The sequence below is a fragment of the Desmodus rotundus genome, chromosome 12 (assembly GCF_022682495.2).
Source record: "Desmodus rotundus isolate HL8 chromosome 12, HLdesRot8A.1, whole genome shotgun sequence".
In the NCBI taxonomy this organism is placed as follows: Eukaryota; Metazoa; Chordata; class Mammalia; order Chiroptera; family Phyllostomidae; genus Desmodus; species Desmodus rotundus.
In genome coordinates, this window is record NC_071398.1 from 34,171,404 (window position 1) to 34,190,505 (window position 19,102).

The window sequence follows — 19,102 nt, forward strand, 5'->3', positions numbered from 1 at the left end:
GTGGGGTCATCTCTGTCTGTGCTTATAGAGGAGGTTGCTTGTAAGTGAAGCTGACCCAGAGAAAAGCAGATCTGAGAGGAAAAGAGGTACAGTCCTGATGAAAAATATTTGAACAGCTGGATTCAGCAGTACCTGAAGCCAGCTGCTTCAGGGCATTCCCAGTTAAGTGAGCCAGTGGGAATTAGAGGATCACAGTCCCCACCTGATTTGTTCCAGGCCCTAATTCCTCACTTCCTTTCCCCCTAAATGTCCTCCTTGCTCCTTACATTTGCTAACTCAGAGGCTACATTAATCAAAACCCATCTTTATTATTTAAAGAACAGCCTGCCATCAGAGACACTTTGATAGGGGTCCCCAGATGGTAGAACAATATTTACATGGGGGTCAGGAAGGTGAGGCTCGAGTGGTCCCAGGGCTGAGTGGGCCCGCCACTGTGGAAGATAGGACCCTGGAGGGAGGGTATCCTTGGACCTGTGGGCCAGGCCCAAGAAGAAAAATGTTCCATCCCAGGGCCAGGGTGGATCCCACCATGTGGGGCTGAGGCCAGCTAGGTCAACTTCGACTCTGGAGGCATTCACAGCAAGGGAAAGCATCAGGTCAGAGCTGAGTCACCATGCCGCTGGCTTCGGAGTGAATCTGGGGAAAGACAGTTGGGGGCCTTCTGAGGTCTGAGGGGCTTCCCTGAAAGTCCCACAACTAACCTCCTCTCCCCAAAAGGCCTTTGAAATCCATCTGTTCCACTGGATGCCTCTTCTAGGCCTGAGCAAAGGTCTCCAGAAAACCCCTGCCTTCCTTTCCCCCCATGAGAGTCCCAGACTTTCCCATCCTTTGGCTCCATCTGGGTCCAACTTTCACCTTTATGGCCTGGAAGATCCACTCCCGGAAGTCACTGACTTTGGTGTAGACGCCTGGCTTCTGGGCCAGGGCACAGCCAGTGCCCCAGCTCACGATGCCACACAGCCGCCAACGTGGGGTCCGAGAGATGCTGTCCTCACACACAAAGGGACCACCACTGTCGCCCTAGTGGGGGAAGAGGAGGCATGGCTGGAGACCCTTTCAGATGGCCCTGGGCTGTGGCCACAAAGCCCTCTGGCCCTGAGATAGGGAGCCTGACCACCCACTGCCCTGCGTCTCCATGTCTGGAGTGACAGGGCCAGGGGCTGCCCCCACAATCCCTCACCTGACAAGCATCGATGCCACCCTCAAGGTAGCCAGCACAGAACATCTTGGGCTTGATCTGATTCCCATAGAAGTCAGGGCCGTTGCAGACATCATTGCTGATTATGGGCACTCGGGCCTCCTGGAGTACTCCAGCCTGGTGGCCTGGGGGTTGTGCAGGCAGGGCTGGCAAGAGCTGGGGAGCATGGACAACCCCCTTCCCTCCTGTGATCACCCCAGGCTCCTCAGTGTCCCAATGGCCCAGGGCCAAGAGGCACTCAACCTGCCAAACTGCCCTTTCCCAGCCCATGTCAGAGTAGCCCTGATGGTGGCTTGCCAGGCAAAGGACAGTACTCACCATAGTACTGTGTGTTACCCCAGCCAGTCACTGTACAGATCTTGCCATCCACCAGGGCCTGGCCAGCAGCTGGGAGGCACACAGGCTGGATGTATTCTGTGAGAGAGACCACGCCGGTCCAGCCCCACCTGGTACCTACCTTTGTCCAGCGACCTCCAGTGCCCCCAGCATACCCCTTCCCCTGATCTTTTATAACAACCACAGTAGAAGTTGCTGTCTACTGAGAGCTCACTCTGTATTAGGCACCTTCCTGTTTCAGTTATCTAATCTTCCATCAGCACAACAAGGTAAGGGTGACTGTTACCCCATTTGACAGAGGGGGGAAAAAGGCCAAGTCAGTTTTCCAAAGTCTCGTAATGAGTCAATGGCAAAGCCAGAATTTGAACCCAGATTGCCCAATTCCCAAGCCTGTGTTCTTAACCATGGCCTACAAGGCCATACCCCAATAGAGCATGACTTTGTGAGAAATAGAAAAAGTAAGTATCTGTCTTGAGATACTTGACTCCCACTTGTCATAAAATCATAATAAATACACAGGTCTACACTGGCCATGGTGAGAATTGTGCCCCTGATGTACGGCACAACCCATGTAGCAGTCCTGGCAGCCCCGCCTGAGCCTCAGACTCTCAGGTGCAAAATGGACACAATCATTGCAGTAGGAAATTGGTGAAACGTTGAGTAGCATGCCTAGTTAACAGGAAGTGCTGACATAACTGGTAATAGTAATAAACAACGACAATAGCAATGGCTGCTAACATTAACTGAGGGCTCACTATCTGCTGGCATCGCTCTGAGCTCTTTCCTCATATTCACCTTTTTAATCATCTCAGTAATACCAGGAAGTCATTTTACAGGTGAGGGAAATGGAGGCACAGAGAGGTTAAAGCCATATGCTCCAGATCATACAGCGTAAGTGTCTGCATCTTAAACCAAGCGACTCCCACCCCATCCCCCGTGCCTCCTGAACACTTCCTTACTTCAGTGTTGTTAAGCCCTCACTCTTTTCATGAAAGAGAAGACTTTGGTTTGTCTTAAAGAAAAAATATGTATCACTCTCTTAAATGGAAAACTAGTGTCACAAGTCATTAAAAAGAAAATAGTCATAAAAATAAGTATAATGCAAACCACAAAATGGTCCTGGCCTTTCTGGCAGCACAGACTCCAGTGCCGGGAGGCCTGGGCTCGAATCTTTGCCATTTGCTGGCTGTGAATATTTGAGGCATTATTTACCTTGTCTGTGTTGGGCCCCTTCCCATGGAAAACAGGGTCACGAAAGGACCCGCCCTCCCAGGCTGCGGTGAGAACTGATGAGCATGTGCGCGGGACACCAAGAACAGCGCCTGACATGCAGAAGGCACTACACAGGTGTTGGTGTTCATTACTCTCATCACTGTCATATTATTTTATTGTATTGTTTCATTGTTATTTCAGACTGTTGCCTGCTGGAGGCTCATCATCACCAGTATTATGGTTTTGTTATCACCACCATCACCATGACTACGATGAGGCTTGCTCAAAGTGAAGCCCCAGGAGTGCTCAGCCCACAGGCCGGCCTGGAGATGTGTCAGAGGCACGCCGGACCCATGGGAGTATTTCTCATTGAAAGCACAGGGGGGAGTAGCAGGGGGGGAATGCAGACAACTGTACTTGAACAATAATAAAATTTCAAAAAAGAAATAAACCATCTTAAATCTAAAAAAAAAATACAGGGATGCCCAGAGCAGCTGCAGGGGAAATAACTCCTAACTGCCTCTCTGATTCATTCATATATTTAAAACATTTTTTCGTTTCCTTTGGTTATCTTTTGGTAACAGCTTTTTGGGGGGCTATAATTCATGTACCATACAATTCACCCACATAAGGCATGCAAGTCCATGGTTTTTGGTGGGTTTACAGACAGATGTTGAGTAGCATGTTGGGCAATAGTAAGGTACATCTACCACCACAATCAATTTTAGAGCATTTCATCACCCCAAAAGAAACTCTGTATTCTTACCTATCACCCCCTAACTTCCCCATCCCTGTCCCCACCCAGCCTGGAAACCACCAATCTGCTTGCTTTCTCTACAGACACGCCTATTCTGGACAGTCCATATAAATGGGAGCATGCAGAGGTCTCTTCTGTCCAACTTCTTTTTTAGTGTAATGTTCTCAAGGGTCACCCATGGCATATCATGAATCAGTATTTCATTCCTTTCTGTGGCCAAATATTATTCTATGGTATGGATGGATCGACCACATTTTTATCCATTTGTCAGAGGATAGATCTTGGTTGTTCCCACCTTCTGACTACTGTGAACAGTGGTGCTGTGAATGTTTGTGTACAAATTCCTGTGTGAATATGTGTTTTCATTTCTTTTGGGGGTGTCCTCTGGGAGTGGAATTGCTGGGTCACATGGTAACTCCGTTTCATTTTTTGAGGCACTGCCAGATAGTTACAAAGCGACTGCACTAATCACTCCTTCTTGATGGACACCAACTTGCAACTCTCCAGAGCATGTCCTTTATCGCCATGGACTCCTAGGCCCCTGGCCCCTCTGACCTCCTGGCCTCTGGAGTCCCCAGGCCAAGGCTTAGCCCCCAGACTCACCTGTGAGGGGCAGGGAGCTGGAGAGGTGCACCAGAGCAATATCATTGCTGTTCTCCTCACTGTTGGGATCTCGAAAGGGGAGATAGCCCCCATGGTAGATTACTGCTTGAACCCCCAGCTGCAGGCCATGGGGTGAGGCCTGGGCTACAGCACCGGCAAACACTCGCCATCGGGACAGGACCCGGTTCCGCCTACCAGAGAACAGGAGGGGAGGGTGGCAGCCTTCCTGGCCACAGCCTCCCCACCTAGCTGATCCCTGCCACCCTCCTTAGTGCTATGGGGGTCACTTACTCAGGGAAGCAGTGGGCGGCTGTTAGCACCCAGTCTCCAGAGAGCAGGGACCCCCCACAGAGGTGTGCTCCATCATAGCGAAGACTGACTTGCCATGGCCACTTGCCCAGGCTGGTGTCCTGGCCTCCTACAATGCGGTCAACAGGCAGCTTCCTGCGGCCACAGTCTGTGGGAGAGGGGCAGTCAGGGAGGGTGGGGGAGGGGACCTGGAGCCTTAGGGGCCAGCCCTACCCAAAGGGGTCTGAGAGAACACACCCTACCTCTGGGGTATGTGAGGGGGCATGAGTGGGACCTGAGGGATCTGAGGAGACATGGGCCCACCCCGGGGGAGTCTGAGATGACATGACCCATCTCTGAGGACCTATGGGGACATGGCCCTGCTTTGGGGGTAGAGAGGACATGGACGCACCACACTAGGAGAGTCTGAGAAGACACAGCTTCATCCTTGGAAGATCTAAGAAGATATGACCCTGCTTGAGGGTGTCTGATGGGACAAGACCCTGCCCTTGAGGTACCTGAAGGTGACACAGCCATATCCTTGGATGATCTAAGGGGTCATGGCCTTACCCTGGTCTAAGGAAGAGGGTTCTGAGTTTCAGGGTCTCACCTTGGCAGGTGGTAGCCAGGAAGCGGCCCCTGGGACAGTCACTGTAAGAGGGATAGAGATAGAAACAAAAAAGCCAATTCAGACAGACAGAAGGAAGATGAGGAAGAGCAGGTGGGACAACTCGGGAGCTGCAGGGCCCAGGGTGTGTGCTCCCACCTGCCCGCTGCCCTCCTCACCACACAGAGATGACCTCGAGCAGCCTCTGGGCATGGGGCAGCCTTCCCTCATCCACACAGAAGAAGCCTGATGTGCCGTTGGCGCCCGCTGTCCGCACATCCAGCTCCGAGTGGGTCAGTGCCCTGGGCAGGGCAGGGATCAGGCCTGCTCCTCCCACCCTCCCGCTGCCACCCCTCCAAGGGGCACCCCAGTACCTGAGGAAGCCCATCTCTTCACAGCTAAGCCCCGCCACCCTGGCATTGGAGCGTGAGGAACACAGCAACCGCCATGTCCCCTCTGTCTCATCAAACACTGTGAGCCGAGTGTCCGCCGGGCTGACCTGCACTGCAGGGGGACAAGACGGGCCACATGGGTCAGCTTCCTGCCCCAATCCCTCCTGGCTGTTCTATGGCTATGGGGTTCTAGTTCAGAGTCCTGGAGGGACTGATCAGAGCACCCTATGCCCCCCACACTTGTGATTGTGCCCAGAAGGCCACATGATTCAAGTCAGACCAAGGAACAGTGGCCCTGGAACTTTGGCTGGCCCTGCTGGAACCAGGGAACTGCCTCTTTCCAAGGAGATTCCTACGCTGGTGGCTCACGTGCTATAAGTCTGGTACTTTGCTAGGACATTTGGAAAGAGGGAAACTGTTTCAACCAATCTCTAAGAGAACGGTGTATGAGAGTGGATCTGCTGGGGCCATATGTTCACCCCCTTGAGGAGAAAAACAAGCCAACATGGAGGAAAGCGAAGAGAGGTCTGATAACAGTTTTAAAGCCCCTTGATGGAGCCAGAATTAAAGAACCTCTTTTTCACTTAGCTAGTTTATTTTTTTCTTTTGTCTTTTGCATCTGAGGTCCCTGAACTAATACATCAGATTACCAAAATATTTAAATAGATACCCTATGGCCTTAAATTTTAAAAAAGAGGAAAGGATAGTTACCTTGTCTGTAGGACTTGTTAGAGGCTTGAATATATTAAAGTGCATAGTAATTTTTCCAAGCAGAGGATGTAGTATTCATTCATTCATTTATTCATTCTTTCAACAAACGTTAACTCTTAACTAGACACACACTTCAGGCGCAGTCCTGTAAGGGGTGATGCTGGGTACACGAAGGTGACCAAGACAGCCTTCACCAAGCCAAAGTTTGGGGCAAAGGGAACAGACAACAATAAAAAAGTCACCCAACCAAGCACGTCCTCACATACTGAGAAGGGGCGGGGCACAGATGTACAGGCTGGATAGAGCTTGTGAGGGATGCCCGTTGTCTGGAGCTGGTGGTGTTGAAAAACTGATGCACCTTCAGCCCCTCGCAGGCCACTCCCCACACAGGGCCAGAGGACCCTTGTTCACACCTAAGCCAGGTCTCAGCCCTCAGTCGCATTTATGTAAATTCATCAAACACTCAGTACATGCTGCCTGTAGCTTAGGCAACGAAGAAATCAGATAAAAACCCTGCCCTGTGGCACTCAAAGGCCAGTAGGTAAGATGGAAATGAAAGGGACCAGTGAGAAAAATTGACTGTGTGTCACAAAAGACAGGGCCAGGGAAACAAATCAACATTGACAGAGTTAGCGGTGCTGGTGCTGGTGTGAGCAGTGAGGGGGAGGGAAGGTTGCGATTTTCAATACCTGGGAAGAGAAAACTTCCCTGAGGTGGTAAGTGAACCAAGATTTGAAGGAAGTGAGAAAGAGAGTTGCAAAGATAAGTAAGGGAACTGAGAACTGCAAGTACAAAGATCCCATGGCTGGGTGTGAGGGGCTGAGGAACAGCAAGTAGGCTGGAGCAGAGGGAGCAAGGGGAAGATGATGCAGGAGACAGACTGGATCAACATAAGGACTTTGCTTTTACCAAGACTGAGGTGCAGCTGGGGAGGCTCCGAGCCTAGAGGGCCTGACCTGACTCTGGTTGCAGGCTTCCTCTGGCTGCATGTGGGGAGCAGACTTTGGGGTGGGGAGGGGTACAGGAGACCAAGGAAGAGGCAGCTGGGCGGTCCAGGAGGGAGAGGATGGAGGCTGGGCCAGAGAGGGCAGTGGAGGGGGAGAAGAGTTTAGGTCCACCCACAGGGTTTGGGGACACACTGGATGAGGGAAAGAGAGAGAGAGGTCAAGGACAATTCCAAGGTGTTTGGCCTGAGCCACTAGAAGGACGAAGTTGCCCCTGACAGGGATGGGGAAGGCGGGGAGGGAAGGTTTGGGGGAAGAACAGCTGTGAGTCTCTCTCTCCTGGGCCTCCTGCAGGGCTGGTTTTCAGAGAGCGCATGCTGCAGAACTGACTGCAGTGTATGGTCACTTATGCACCCGAAAAATCCAGTGAGGCCACACCCGAGCTGAGTTTTCCTGAAGCCCTGCAGAACTGGACAAGGACTTCCAGGGAGAACCCTGTCCTGCCGAGGACCTACTGGGTGCCATTGCTATGCTATGTGCTCTCCCTGACACTTCAACCAAGGCCTTCACAGACCTCTATGGCCACAAAGATCATCCCCATCTTCCTAATGGGGAAGCGGGAGCTTGGAGAGGTAGGGTGACTTGCCCAACATCACCAAGTAAGGGAGAGGCAGACAGAGGACATGCATTTAGGCCCAGTGACTCTAAATCCCAAGCTTTTAACATTGCCCCACACAGCCTCTCAGTCAACATCCCCTCTTAAGGGTGAAACAATAATTACACTGACTACATATCACTGTGAGGTGCCTGTGAGCTGGCCTCATGCTATGTGCCCTAGCTGGGGGTTCTTCCAGACCCAACACTATATTGGGAGGAAGAGACCATTTCCATGCCCATCTCACAGATGAAGAAAATGAGCCTCAAAAAGGATGTACTTGCCCAGGGGCCTAAAAACTGGCAAAGCCAGGATTTAAACCCAGGCCTGCTGACCTGCATAGTCCCTGCTCCTGTGTGTCTCACAGAGACCCTTACTTGTCTTCACCCTGAATACACTCACCCACAGCCCATACTAAGAGCTTCCTGGCTTATAAGAAAAGATGAGATACTGCAATTTGCAACCACATGGATGGACCCTGAGAATACCATATCAAGCGAAATAAGTCAGACGGAAAGTCAAGACCACATGATTTGACTCAGATGTGGGATATAAAACTAAAAGCAACAAATGAACAAACAAGATAAACAAACAAAGAAAACCTCACAGACACAGACAGCAGCACGGTTGTTACCAGAGGAAGGGGGTGGGGGGATAGGAAAGGGGTCAAATATATGGCGACAGAAGGAGATGTGACTCTGGGAGGTGCTGCACAATGCAGTACATAGATGACATATCACAGAAATGTACACTTGAATCCTGTGTAATTTTATCAACCAATGTCACCCCAATACATTTAATTTTTAAACATTTTTTAGAAAGAGCTTCCTGGCTGTCTTGTCTTAATCATGGCCCCTTGCTCTGAGGTAGGTGCAGGGGGTACCCACCACCCCTTGAGTTCCAAAATCAAGACTTGGAATTTGAAACACCAAGTAGGGTGAGGTGAATTCTTATTTTGAAATAAGTGCTCCAGATTTCCAGAAAGTATGGTGTTTTAGGAAAACATAATCACTTTATGAATGTATTTTGGGGAAGGTGGAGGGGGGAGGGAATATAAAATGCCCCCTGTAATTATTTTTAAAGCCACATTCTGTGTCACCGCTTCTCACTGTTAAAGTCTTCTCATTTGTATAAGTTTAAGCAATGCAAAGTGTGTTTTGGGTCACCTGGTTTGCCTACCAAATTGTTTGATATATTTGGAAAGGTGACAACCCCAGAAAAATAAGATGGAAATACTTTTGTTATTTTGTTTTTTGTTACGTTTGTGTGTGTGTGTGTGTGTGTGTGTGTGTGGTAATTTCCCAATGCTTGTGAAAAACTCAAGTATAGTTGAAGTGCAAGGGTGCTGGTGTTGGCCACAGTCGGGCCAGAACTGTGGCCCGATTACCTTCCTTCCAGGGGAAGCCCAGGACAAGTTAGTTCACCTTAGCAATTTGTCTTCGTGCTTATCAGTTAAGCAACGATTTCCCGAGCACCTGCTATGTTCAGGACACTGGGGCAGCAGAAACCTGCCCCTTCCCTCCTAAAATTGACTGGGAGTAAATAATCCACTGTGGTGTGAGGAGAGTTTTACCTGGGGCAGCAGGGATGGCTGTGGGCTTAGGGGAGCATGGAGTCTAGGGGTGCAGGAAGGCCTCGCTCAGGAAAGTTAAAGCCCAAAGGGTGAGACACAAAAGCCAATGTTCGCCAAGTTGGCCAAGAGCCAAGCACTGCATGGATCATCATGTCCTCTAATCCTCACCCCTAGCTGACAGAGGAAGACAGCGAGACTCAAAGAGGGCCCTCCACTCGGCAGCAACACTGCAGAACCCCCAAACATGCATCTGGGTGTGTACTGGAAAGAGATGGGTGAACAAAGGCTGTGGTGTCAGGAGGGTCCTTTGAGGGTGTGGCAGTGCCAGGAGCAAGGGTGAAGTTTGGGCAGAGAGGGCCCTTGGGGCCTTCAAGCTGCTGGGATTTCAGGCCAGTGTCGGTAGAAGCCATGGAGGGGCTTTCAGCAGACACGTGATCCCTCTGCTGTGCCACTTATGTGACATGTGGTCTTGGGGAGGTCAGTTCGGTTCACTGGGCCTCAGTTTCCCCCATCTGCAAATCGGGGGTGATGATGATGGTCCCAGTGTCACAGGGCTACTGTGCACAAAGGCCAGAGCCAGGGCCTGGCACATGTGAGCCCTCACTGCGGTAATTTGCTGGGCTGTTTCTTGAGAAACTCCAGCATGTAGTGGTTCTGCACAAGCGCTGGGTCCAGGCTGCCTGCATCCAGATCCTAGACTTGCTGCTTACCAGCTCTGTGACCTGCAGAAGTCACTTGGCTTTTCTGTGCCTCGGTTTCCCAATATTAAAATGGGCTGTTGTGAGGACTTCATGAACTGGTACCTGCAAAGCCCAAGGCCTGTGCCTGGTACTTATAAATGATCTCTAAGTGCTGGCTCTGAACACTAACTCTGATGTTGGCTCCCCTTGTCTAGATTTTTATTTCTTTTCTTAATGTGAACTGAGTCCTTTATAGAACTAGATGAGGCTCATGGGAGTGAAAAATACATCACCCAACTTCCCCTTCCTTCCTGCTGTCCTGCACCACAGAATGGCAGCTTGGAGCTGGCATTTGGGATGATTCATTCAATTATTCCATAGTGAGCTTTTGCTTTTATTTCTCAGTGTGGTCATTCTCTCCTACCTGCCGCAGGCACATCTCTATCGGGCAAGCCTAAGAGCTGTTCCTGGTCCCATCATCGACCAGCTGTGTGTCCTCTCTGGTCCTCACTTTCCACATCTGTGCATGGAGATAATAGAAGCTACCTCCTAGGGCAGTTAGAAGGGTTCGCTTGTTTTAGACTTGTTTTGACTATGCCTGCAGTAAGAAACAATTCTGCATTCTGATGTGGCCCTGAGCTTCTGTTTCTGGGGCAAAGCATTCCATGGCTGTGAGCCTCAGTTTTCCCATCTTTAAAATGAAGAGAATAACAATGCTGCCATCATAAAACCGAAACAAAAGGTTAACAAGAGTTTTCCTTACTGAAAAAGATGCACTTCAATATTTTCTAGTCTAATCTATCATACTTTTTAAAATGTGGTTTTCAACTCACTAATTTAATTTCATGATGCATTAATGGGTAACACATTTAGAGTCTGAAAAACACTGGGTTAGACAAGTGAATTGCTTGGAATAGCATGTGGTCCAGAGCAAGCACTCAGCATGAGTGCACTTTTTTAACCAGCCTTTCTTCATGCATTCATGCATTCATTCCAAAAATCCTTCCATTGAACTCCCACCAGGTACAGATTTCCTCCACAGCTCCCCAGAGGGTCCCAGACTGCTTTACTCACCTGGATACAGTGGCTCCTGATCACTCTTGAGTAGAACAGTCACTGCAGAGAAGGCAGAGGTGAGGGCAGGCAGGCTGAGGGGGTAGGGGAGGGTAGAGGTGCTGGGGGCCATTCTCACCAATGGCCCAGGATGCCGCCCCGATGCCTGTCAGGAGCAGCAGGGTCCCCACAGTGAGGGCTGCTAACTTGGGTCCAGAGCAACATGGCACAGTCTGGCCACCTGCAACAGACACCATGCTTGAGCCATTGCCAGTCCTGTCCATGTCAGGGCAGGGTCTGGGCTCAGGGCCAGCTCTGCCCTGCCCCCAGGGCTCACTTAGCATGTAGAGCCTGCCATGCCTCAGTCCCAGCTTCCTGGGGCCGGGCTAAAGCTCCCCCTGCAGCAAGGACGACCAGGTACTCAGCTCTCCGAAGGCTGCATCTGGGAATGGGCATGGCTGGGACAGCTGTCAGCCTCCCTGCCTGCACTCCTAGCACTTATGGAATTTCTCCTCCCCAATGAAGCTGCACTTTTGTAGCTCCCTCATCACATTGGGCCATCTCTTCCTGGATCTCACTTCTGCTAACTTTTTCAGAGATTCTTGGAGCCTCTTGGGGACTGTGACCCCTGACCTTTGCCCTGTTGGCAGCTCTCTTGCCTGCTGTTTGGCATTTCCTCACTGCCTCATTTCTCTCTGCTATTCCAGACCCTCTGTCCTGGGGTACCCTCCAAAACCAGATCTTTCCCACAGGGCCCAACTCCAAGGTCAAGTTTGCCCCTGGAGGTGGAGAACCTAAGTTTGGAAACCTGCCAGCCTCACTTAATACTGGCCTTCCCCACTCTCAGCTGAGACCTTGGGCAGGTGACATCACCTCTTTGAGCCTCGGCTTCCTCATCTTTTTAATGGGCTTCTATCTAGCACTCACCTCTAAAAATAATGCTTTTAAATAATCAAGTTCTTTTAAATAATAGTAACAGCCAAACTCTCATCAGATGCTTACTGTGCACCAAGTACAGCTCTAACTGCATTAACTTTTTCAGTCCTTATCTCAGTGAGGATTCCCACTTTTCATACAGCGGGAATAGGCTCAGAGAAGAGTTACATGCCTGAAGTGACTCAGCCAGGAAAGGCAGTACTAAGTCCTGAACCCTGGGCAGATTCGGACCAAGAGCCCAAATGTATAACCACCAAGCCATGTTACCTCGTCCTGTGCTGTAGTCCCTACCATATAGCAAGTTCGCAATGCTTTTAAATCATTCAAGTTGTGTGGTCCTGGGCAACTTTCTTCCCCTCTCTGGGCCTCAGTCTTCTCATTGGTAAAACAGAGCCCTATCCATTCATTGTCCTGTTGGGGCATCTGCTGTGCACCTGGCACCATTCTAGACTTGGGGACACATCCAAAAACAAGATGGAGGAGATGCTGGCTCTCACAGGGCTCACATTGCATGTGTGTAAGTGAGAGGGAGAAGTAAACAAGTATGCAAGTAAATGAACTTGATAACTTCCAGATTGTGGCAAAGACTATGAGACAAATAATGTATGTAAGACATAGTAGGTGGCTTCTTGGGGTGCTCAGAGAGGGCCTCCCTAATAAGTGACCTTTGAGCGGAGACCTGAAGAAGGAAGCCAGCATGCAAAGACCTCAAGGAAGAGCATTGTGGACAGAGGGAACAGCACAGGCAAAGGCCCTGAGGCATGAATAAGCACAATCTGTTAGAGAGCATTGACATGGCCAGAATGGCATGCATTTGGGGAAGGCAGTGGGACCAAGGATGGGGCCAGCTGGAGAGGCCTGGTGACCTGAGGTAAAGATGGATTTTATCCCCAGTGCTACGAGGCACCTGGGGATTTCAGGAGGAATGAAGAGAAAAAGCTCCTGAAAGCCTTCAGCTAGGCCTGGCATGCACCTGGCTGCCCTTGGCATCTGCAAGGCACATTGTGGGCTGCGGAAGATCCCACTCTCTCATCTGGGTCATAGTAGTACACCTGGTAGGCACAGGGTCAGGCAAGCACCCGGAACAGAGTGGAGAGCAGTTCAGGACCTTCCTGGGATGGCCATCGTCTGAGTGTCTTAAGAATTGGAGAGCCCAGTGGCTCCTGTCAAGGCATGAGAGAACATTCTCTCCCTCTGAAGAGGCCCCAAGTGGGCCAGGCCAAGCCAACCCAGCCCTAAGCTGGAAGACCCCTCCATGTCTCATGAGGGTGTCTCAGACCCAGCTCCCAACTCTGTACCCAAGCATTTTGTCAGTTCTCGTGGGAGGTCCTGGTTCCCTTGTGTCCCAATGTGCTCTGCCACTCAGAGCCCAGCCTAGCAGCTTTGGTATGTCTGCCAGGGCGGAAAGCACTGCCACCCATGTCTCTCAGGGTGAGAGGAGGAAACTCCTTCCATGCCCTCTGGTTCAGGGAACTTTGAGCAACCCCAAAACAGGTGCCACTAGTGGGACAGGAGTATCCTCACTCTGTGAGGGACCATTCTTGACATGATTCTTTGGCAGCGATGGGGCCTTGGAGATCAGTAAGCCAGCTCCCATGCCGTCTCCCAGCTTCTCCCACAGGCCTGCTCTCCGCTCCTCCAGGGGCACCTGGCTGCCCTTGTCGTCTTATAGGACAGTTCTGTCCACACCATTTGGATGCAAAACCTTCACAAGTGACGTCTCTAGCTCCTTGTCTCTAAAACTCCACTCAACTCATGGCTTCGTGTCTCAGTCCCCCTCAGACCCAACTTCAACTTTCTGAATGAAAGTTCTCTCATTTAAATTCTGGGACACCCAGATGCCTTGCCCTCTACTTCTCTGTCAGTGCCTTCATCTCCTGACCTCTTGGCTCCCTGAAATCTGGAATTCACAGAGCTGGCCATGGCCTCCTCCCTCTCATACCTCCCCACTTTCAAGCCTGTCTCACCCACCTCCACGGCCTCAGTTTCCTTTTTCTCTCCTGAGCCCTGGACTCTTCTGCAGACCAGGGGTTGTGCAGCCTCTTAAATGACTCTCCCTGGATTCTTCTAGGCCTTGTACACCCTCCAGGCCACATACTGGCTTCCATGTCTCCTCAAACCCTCAGGTCCCGTGGCAGAGGCCCTCATCCTCAGGACTGTCCCTCCTCTGCAGGATGCCTCCCTCCCTTCAGAGCTCCACAGCCTGCAGTCCTCCTGAATGTGTCCTGTCCGCTTCTCCTTCCCTGTCCCCAGCCCTATCCAACCCTGGCTCAGAACCCCTCTGGGCTGGCCTCTACATGGAAGCCTAGGGGGCTCTTGCTAAATATCAAATCCAACCTGTCCCTTCTTTACACAGAACCCTCCATGACTCCCCAGGGTCCCCTAGGACACAGTCTAAGGCCCTCACCCTGGGGTGCCTGCCACTCTAGGATATAAGCATGGCTGTTAGAGATTTGAAGGTTGAATACACGTTTCTCTCAACCTCCAGATGGCCATATGAGTCATTATCAGACACCCAAGAGAGCTTTCAAAAGGCAACTGAAACCACAGGACTTACAAATACAAGTTAGAAAAAAGAAACACAGAATAGCCGCTAGTGCCATCTTGTGGAGGTGCCCAGCACTGCCAAGGCATCTACCTGCCGCTCATCAAAACAAGTGGGACAGACACCTCATCACCCTCCCAACCCCATTTTAAGTTTACCTCCAGAAATACCCACATTATCTATGTGCCACTGCACCCCCAGTGGTTTGTTACCCCCCTAACATTTAGTTAGGCTCTTCCCTCTGCATGGTGCATGCTACCTTCGCCCTCCTCATTCTGAATGCCAACTCAGATATTACCACCTCCAAGTATAGGTCACCAGAAGCACCAAGCCCCTCGAACTGTGCATAACACAAACCTAAGCAGCCACACATTCCTCCTACCTCCAATGGCTTTAATAGCCACTGCACTAGCAGTGGCTATTAAATCGGATGTTGGCTTCTAACCCTGTCCTGCAGTTCCTTAAATCTTTGTAACTGTTCATGAGGAAGGTATCACTGTTATCACTACCCTGGTTACAGATGAGGAAGCAGCCTAGAGAGATGCAGGTGCCAACCCTGGGTCACACAGGATGTGAGCACAGCACCACAACCTTTTAGCATCTGTGTCCAGGTTTGACCACACCCTCCAGTCAGACTCCCCTCCAAGACTGGGCCCGAGCTGCCTGGGCTCGCACTGGAGCCCACTCTGCTTCAGTTCTCCCTGTACCCAGACCTGTGTCTGTCCAAACTTCCCAGCTCGCTTTGTTTTTCTTCATCGATTCATTCACCCATAGACCCCAACCCTGGAGACTCCCTTCACTCGGCTCCAGGAAAGAATCCCCCAGATGGTGTGGGGCTGCACTGTCCACCTGCTCAGCAAGGGCACAGGGTCCTCTGAGCCACTGGGAGCCTGGCTGCACTCTGGGCTATAGCAGAATGGTTAGGGGTCTGAGTGGCTAACTCTTCTGAGACCCAAGGAGGCCAGTGATCCACACTGATCATTTCAGATGACACACACAGCACTTTCTGCTTTTGAATACTCCCACCACCCTATGAGGTGTGCATGAGTACCATGTCCATTTTACAGATGATGAAACTAAGGCCCAGAGAGTTAGGTATACTGCTTGCTCAGGGCCTCACAGCTAGCAAGTACTATTTTCTAGGACCAAACCCAGCCAGCCTAGTTCCAGGAGGAAGAGAGGGAGTCAGCCCACCTGGACAGGACAGGAAGGAAAAGCCGCATTTCCTCAATCCCCTCCAGCTGGACCCCCCAACTGTCTCCCCAGTGTGGAAGAGGTTAAGAGGTATCCAGGCTGCGGGAAGTCCTGGCTCAGGGCTGCGAAGAGCCCTTGAGTACCAGCCACTCAGCAGTGGCTTCTTTCTGTAATCCCGGAGTGGTTTCTCTGCTCTCTCTCCCCTCTTCATCCTTCCTGCTGAGTCCAAAGTCCTCCCTCTGCTCTTTTGCCCACCATGCCAGGAGGTAGGAGGAGTGTCTGGAATTGGTGGGGGTCTTGAATCCCTGGGTTTCCAAGTCCACTGACCTCTGTCATGACAGCTCTGGTTCACGGCATGCATCTGACAGGCTTACCCCCTGCCATTGTCCCTGACCCCAAAAACCTCATGTAGGTAGGTAGCCTTAGGACCCATGCGTGACCCAGGGGGGAAGTGAAGCCCAGAAAAATGATGTCACTTGCACAAGATCATACAACAAAAAAGTGGCAGAAGCAGGTTCAAATACAGGCCAAAAGATTCAGCTCCCGAGTCTGTGTCCTTAACCGTGACAGTCTGACTCCCCACCGCAGCCCCAAGGGGAGGACAGGTCCAGGGTCAACTGAAGAATTGCTGAGGGGTGAGGAGAAACTGAGGTAGGGAGCCAGGAAGGTCACGTGGGGTAGCAGGGAGGCAGATGGTGGCACAGCCTCACAGAAAATTTGGTTAATGGTTAATCAGGTGGAGAAAGCTTCAGAAGGGGGTGGGGATGGGCCCAGGAGGAGTGCCAGAGAGAGGGGGCTCCAAGGGGGCAGAGGGTTGGGAAGAGAGCACAGAGGGCGGGGTGTTAGGCAGAGCCAAAGTCGGGGCTCAGGGAAAGGGGGACTCACCCTCCTTCTCTGCCATGTCACGGCCTCTTGTTAATGATTCCCCGGCTGACCTCCTGGGCCGGGGCAGGACCTGTGGGGAGATGAACGGGGAGGCAGGACCTGGGGAGCCCAGCCCAGCTCCAGTGCCCCCAGTCCCCGGCGTCCATCCAGGGAAGCTGGAGGACCTGGGCCCTGGCCAGAGCACGCTGTGATCACGGACACAGATTGGGCTGGGTTCAAGGATGGGGTCAGTATCTGACCAGGGGCCTGGGGGACACTTGGATTTGCCGGGCTGGGGGCTCCCATGTCTAAGCCTCGAGAGGAGGCGATTGAAGGTCTGAACTCCAATGTTGAACAGGGGCCTGAAATCCTGGGTCTTGGGGAAAGAGGGCTTTGGGGGCCAGGACGCCATGGTATGAGGTTGGAGGGGTATAGGAGCCTGGACTCCTGGGTCTGAGGGAGGAGGAGACTGGGGCCCAATCTCTGAATCTGAGGAAGATAGGGTTGCTCCAAGAACCTTGGAAAGAAGTCAGAGAGCCCACTCTCAGGGTCCCTCTATTGGGAGGTAAGCATTAGGTTAGGTGGGAGTGAGGTGACCCCTGTCCTGGGAACTGGAACTGAGGGCCCTGGTCCTTACCCTGGGGTCCGGCAGGTGGGGGTGAATCTGAGAGATGGTGCCAGTTGAGGGTCAGTCTCCAGGCCTGGGCAGGAGCATGATGGCCCCGCAGTAGTGGCGCGGCCGGGAGGCAGAGGCAGCGGCGTGGGGCCTGCTAGGCCTGGCTGCCTCACCTGAGGAGGAGGGGGCTGGGTAGGAGGCGGGGAAAGGGGTGGGGAGGGGCGGGCAAAGGGATTGGCAGCACCAGAGGCCACCTGGCTGGTGGGGCAGGGTTTGCCGAGGCTGGACAAGGCCAGCCCAGCCACCTGCCTCCCTCTAGCCTGAGGGGTGGGCCCAGGTGTGCCAATCTAAGGAGAGGTGGGAGGACGGACAGGCCTGGCCTGAGGATGGGGGTTTGGTGGGACAGAACAGGCTGGTGGTGCCTTCAAGGACTGAAGGATGGGGATGCGAACTAGAGAGAGTCAGACAGAGGGCCCCAACTGCCCTGCTACTTCTCCTGCCTCCTGCCCAGCCCCCACCCAGCCCCCGCCCAGTAGGTCGAACTCCATCCCCATTCACCCCTGCCCCTTCCAGCACCCCCGGTCCAGGTCCTAACTAAGGCAGTCCCTGTCCCTGCCCCAGTTCCAGACTCTGCCCCAGATTTCTCCCCCAGCCCCAATTCTTGCTCTAGCCTCTGCCCCTTCCCAAGTTCCCAGCCCAGCCCCTGTCTGCTTTGCTCTGCTCACCCTACCCCCCCACCCCCCCCCACCCCCGCCCCAACACACACAACCTCCTCCCCCTAGCTGCTTTCCCACAAGTCACAGGGGCTGGTTTGCTTTGGCAGCCTCTCTGCCGCCTGCAGCAATGACCTCTGGATCCTGCGAAGTCCTAGATATGGGGGAAGGGGGCTTGGCCCAGAAAAGGCGGCACTAAGTGCTGAGGCCCAAGCCAAGTGGGCGGAAGTGTCCAGAGGCAGACACACAGTGCCCCACCAGTGGTCAAGAGTGATCCATGTCACATCCCAGGGCCAAATAAACACCAGACACCTAGGGACACCACCGGATACCTGGCTTTAGACAGCTACATAAACACAGACCACAGCTGCTCATCCCAACTAGGCTGTCCCTGCATAATCAAAGCCACCTGTTCACCTGCCTCAAAGCCACAGCCTCCCACAGGGTCCCTCTGGTGTAGACTTGGTGCTGCTCAGCACCTAGTCTCTCCTTCTCTCTCCATTCAGGGTCCTCTCTTCCCTTTCCCTTTCTCCCACTCCCTCCACTGCAGAGAGACCCACGCTGCTGAGGAATGAGTGAAGAAACACAATGGTGTCTCTATAGTCGGGCTGCTAAATTTCTAAAATCAATAGCTTGAAGTATGAGGAAACTATTCTTTCTTTAGAATAGGGAACTTGAACTTTTGAGCTGTGCAGCAATGCCTGGAGATACAGACAAACCCTACAGATAACCTGCTGAAGAACTTAAGAAAGAATGTCCATGTATCCAAGACCCCTGACATCTGGAAGATCACCATTTCAGACCAATTCAGGAGCTAAGAACTCAGAGAACTAATTTTTTCCCCTCAACATTGTACTTTTTACTACTATAAGAACTGTCAATTTTTCTCTTTTCTTGAGAACACTCTGGATGTTACGTGGTAGTGTTTCTTGTTTTCAAACTCCAAGACCCTTGAATAAAACTTTGCCACTTTTAATCTTAGCAAAGCCTCCTGATTCATTTATGCTTGGCGGTTTGGTCGACACTGCTAGCCTGGAACACAAAAGCCCATGCCACTGCTGCCTCGCCTCTCCACAGCAGCACCCTCCCGATTGCCTCCCTGGCTCCCTCCCGGCCTCCCTCCCACTCATGGTCCCTGCTGAGCTAATGACACCCCCAACCCCACATTAATCAAGCACTAAGTGGATGCACCTGCTGGGCCTTCCAGCAGCTGCTGAGCCTGAGA

General features: G+C 52.0%; 1 protein-coding gene and 1 long non-coding RNA gene across 4 annotated transcripts in view; one reads left to right on the plus strand and one right to left on the minus strand.

The window, feature by feature from the left end:
- The window catches only part of LOC123478425 (uncharacterized), a 42,521-nt gene extending 38,764 nt beyond the window's left edge, over positions 1-3,757 (plus strand). The window contains exon 3 of the long non-coding RNA XR_006653626.2: positions 2,948-3,757. This is a non-coding gene — a long non-coding RNA (uncharacterized lncRNA). The remainder of the gene's footprint in view (positions 1-2,947) is intronic.
- On the minus strand, positions 289-17,347 carry HPN (hepsin). Of its 3 annotated transcripts, XM_045185604.3 has the most exons (14): positions 17,186-17,347; positions 16,570-16,639; positions 11,149-11,250; positions 11,031-11,072; positions 6,105-6,128; positions 5,376-5,505; positions 5,181-5,303; positions 5,005-5,045; positions 4,398-4,563; positions 4,107-4,297; positions 1,517-1,612; positions 1,181-1,323; positions 856-1,020; positions 289-636 (listed from the first exon to the last, which is right to left on the minus strand). In XM_045185604.3, exons 2-14 carry the CDS (start codon positions 16,583-16,585, stop codon positions 598-600), a joined length of 1,278 nt encoding a protein of 425 aa, XP_045041539.2. In that variant the 5' UTR covers positions 16,586-16,639; positions 17,186-17,347; the 3' UTR covers positions 289-597. The 3 variants fall into 3 exon arrangements, with proteins under 3 accessions (XP_045041539.2, XP_053772194.1, XP_024433255.1); XM_053916219.2 differs by lacking the exon at positions 1,517-1,612; XM_024577487.3 differs by lacking the exon at positions 6,105-6,128 and having other exon boundaries at positions 17,186-17,345.
- Between the last annotated feature and the right edge of the window lie 1,755 nt (positions 17,348-19,102).

What these genes read in the sequence shown, in the direction of transcription:
- HPN (XM_045185604.3), bottom strand. An exon ending in TCAGGAGCCACTGTATCCAG is followed by an intron (nt 6,129 to 11,030) that starts GTGAGTAAAGCA and finishes AATATATTCAAG; the next exon opens with CCTCTAACAAGTCCTACAGA. An exon ending in CAGCTCCCTGCCCCTCACAG is followed by an intron (nt 1,613 to 4,106) that starts GTGAGTCTGGGG and finishes TCTCTCTCACAG; the next exon opens with AATACATCCAGCCTGTGTGC.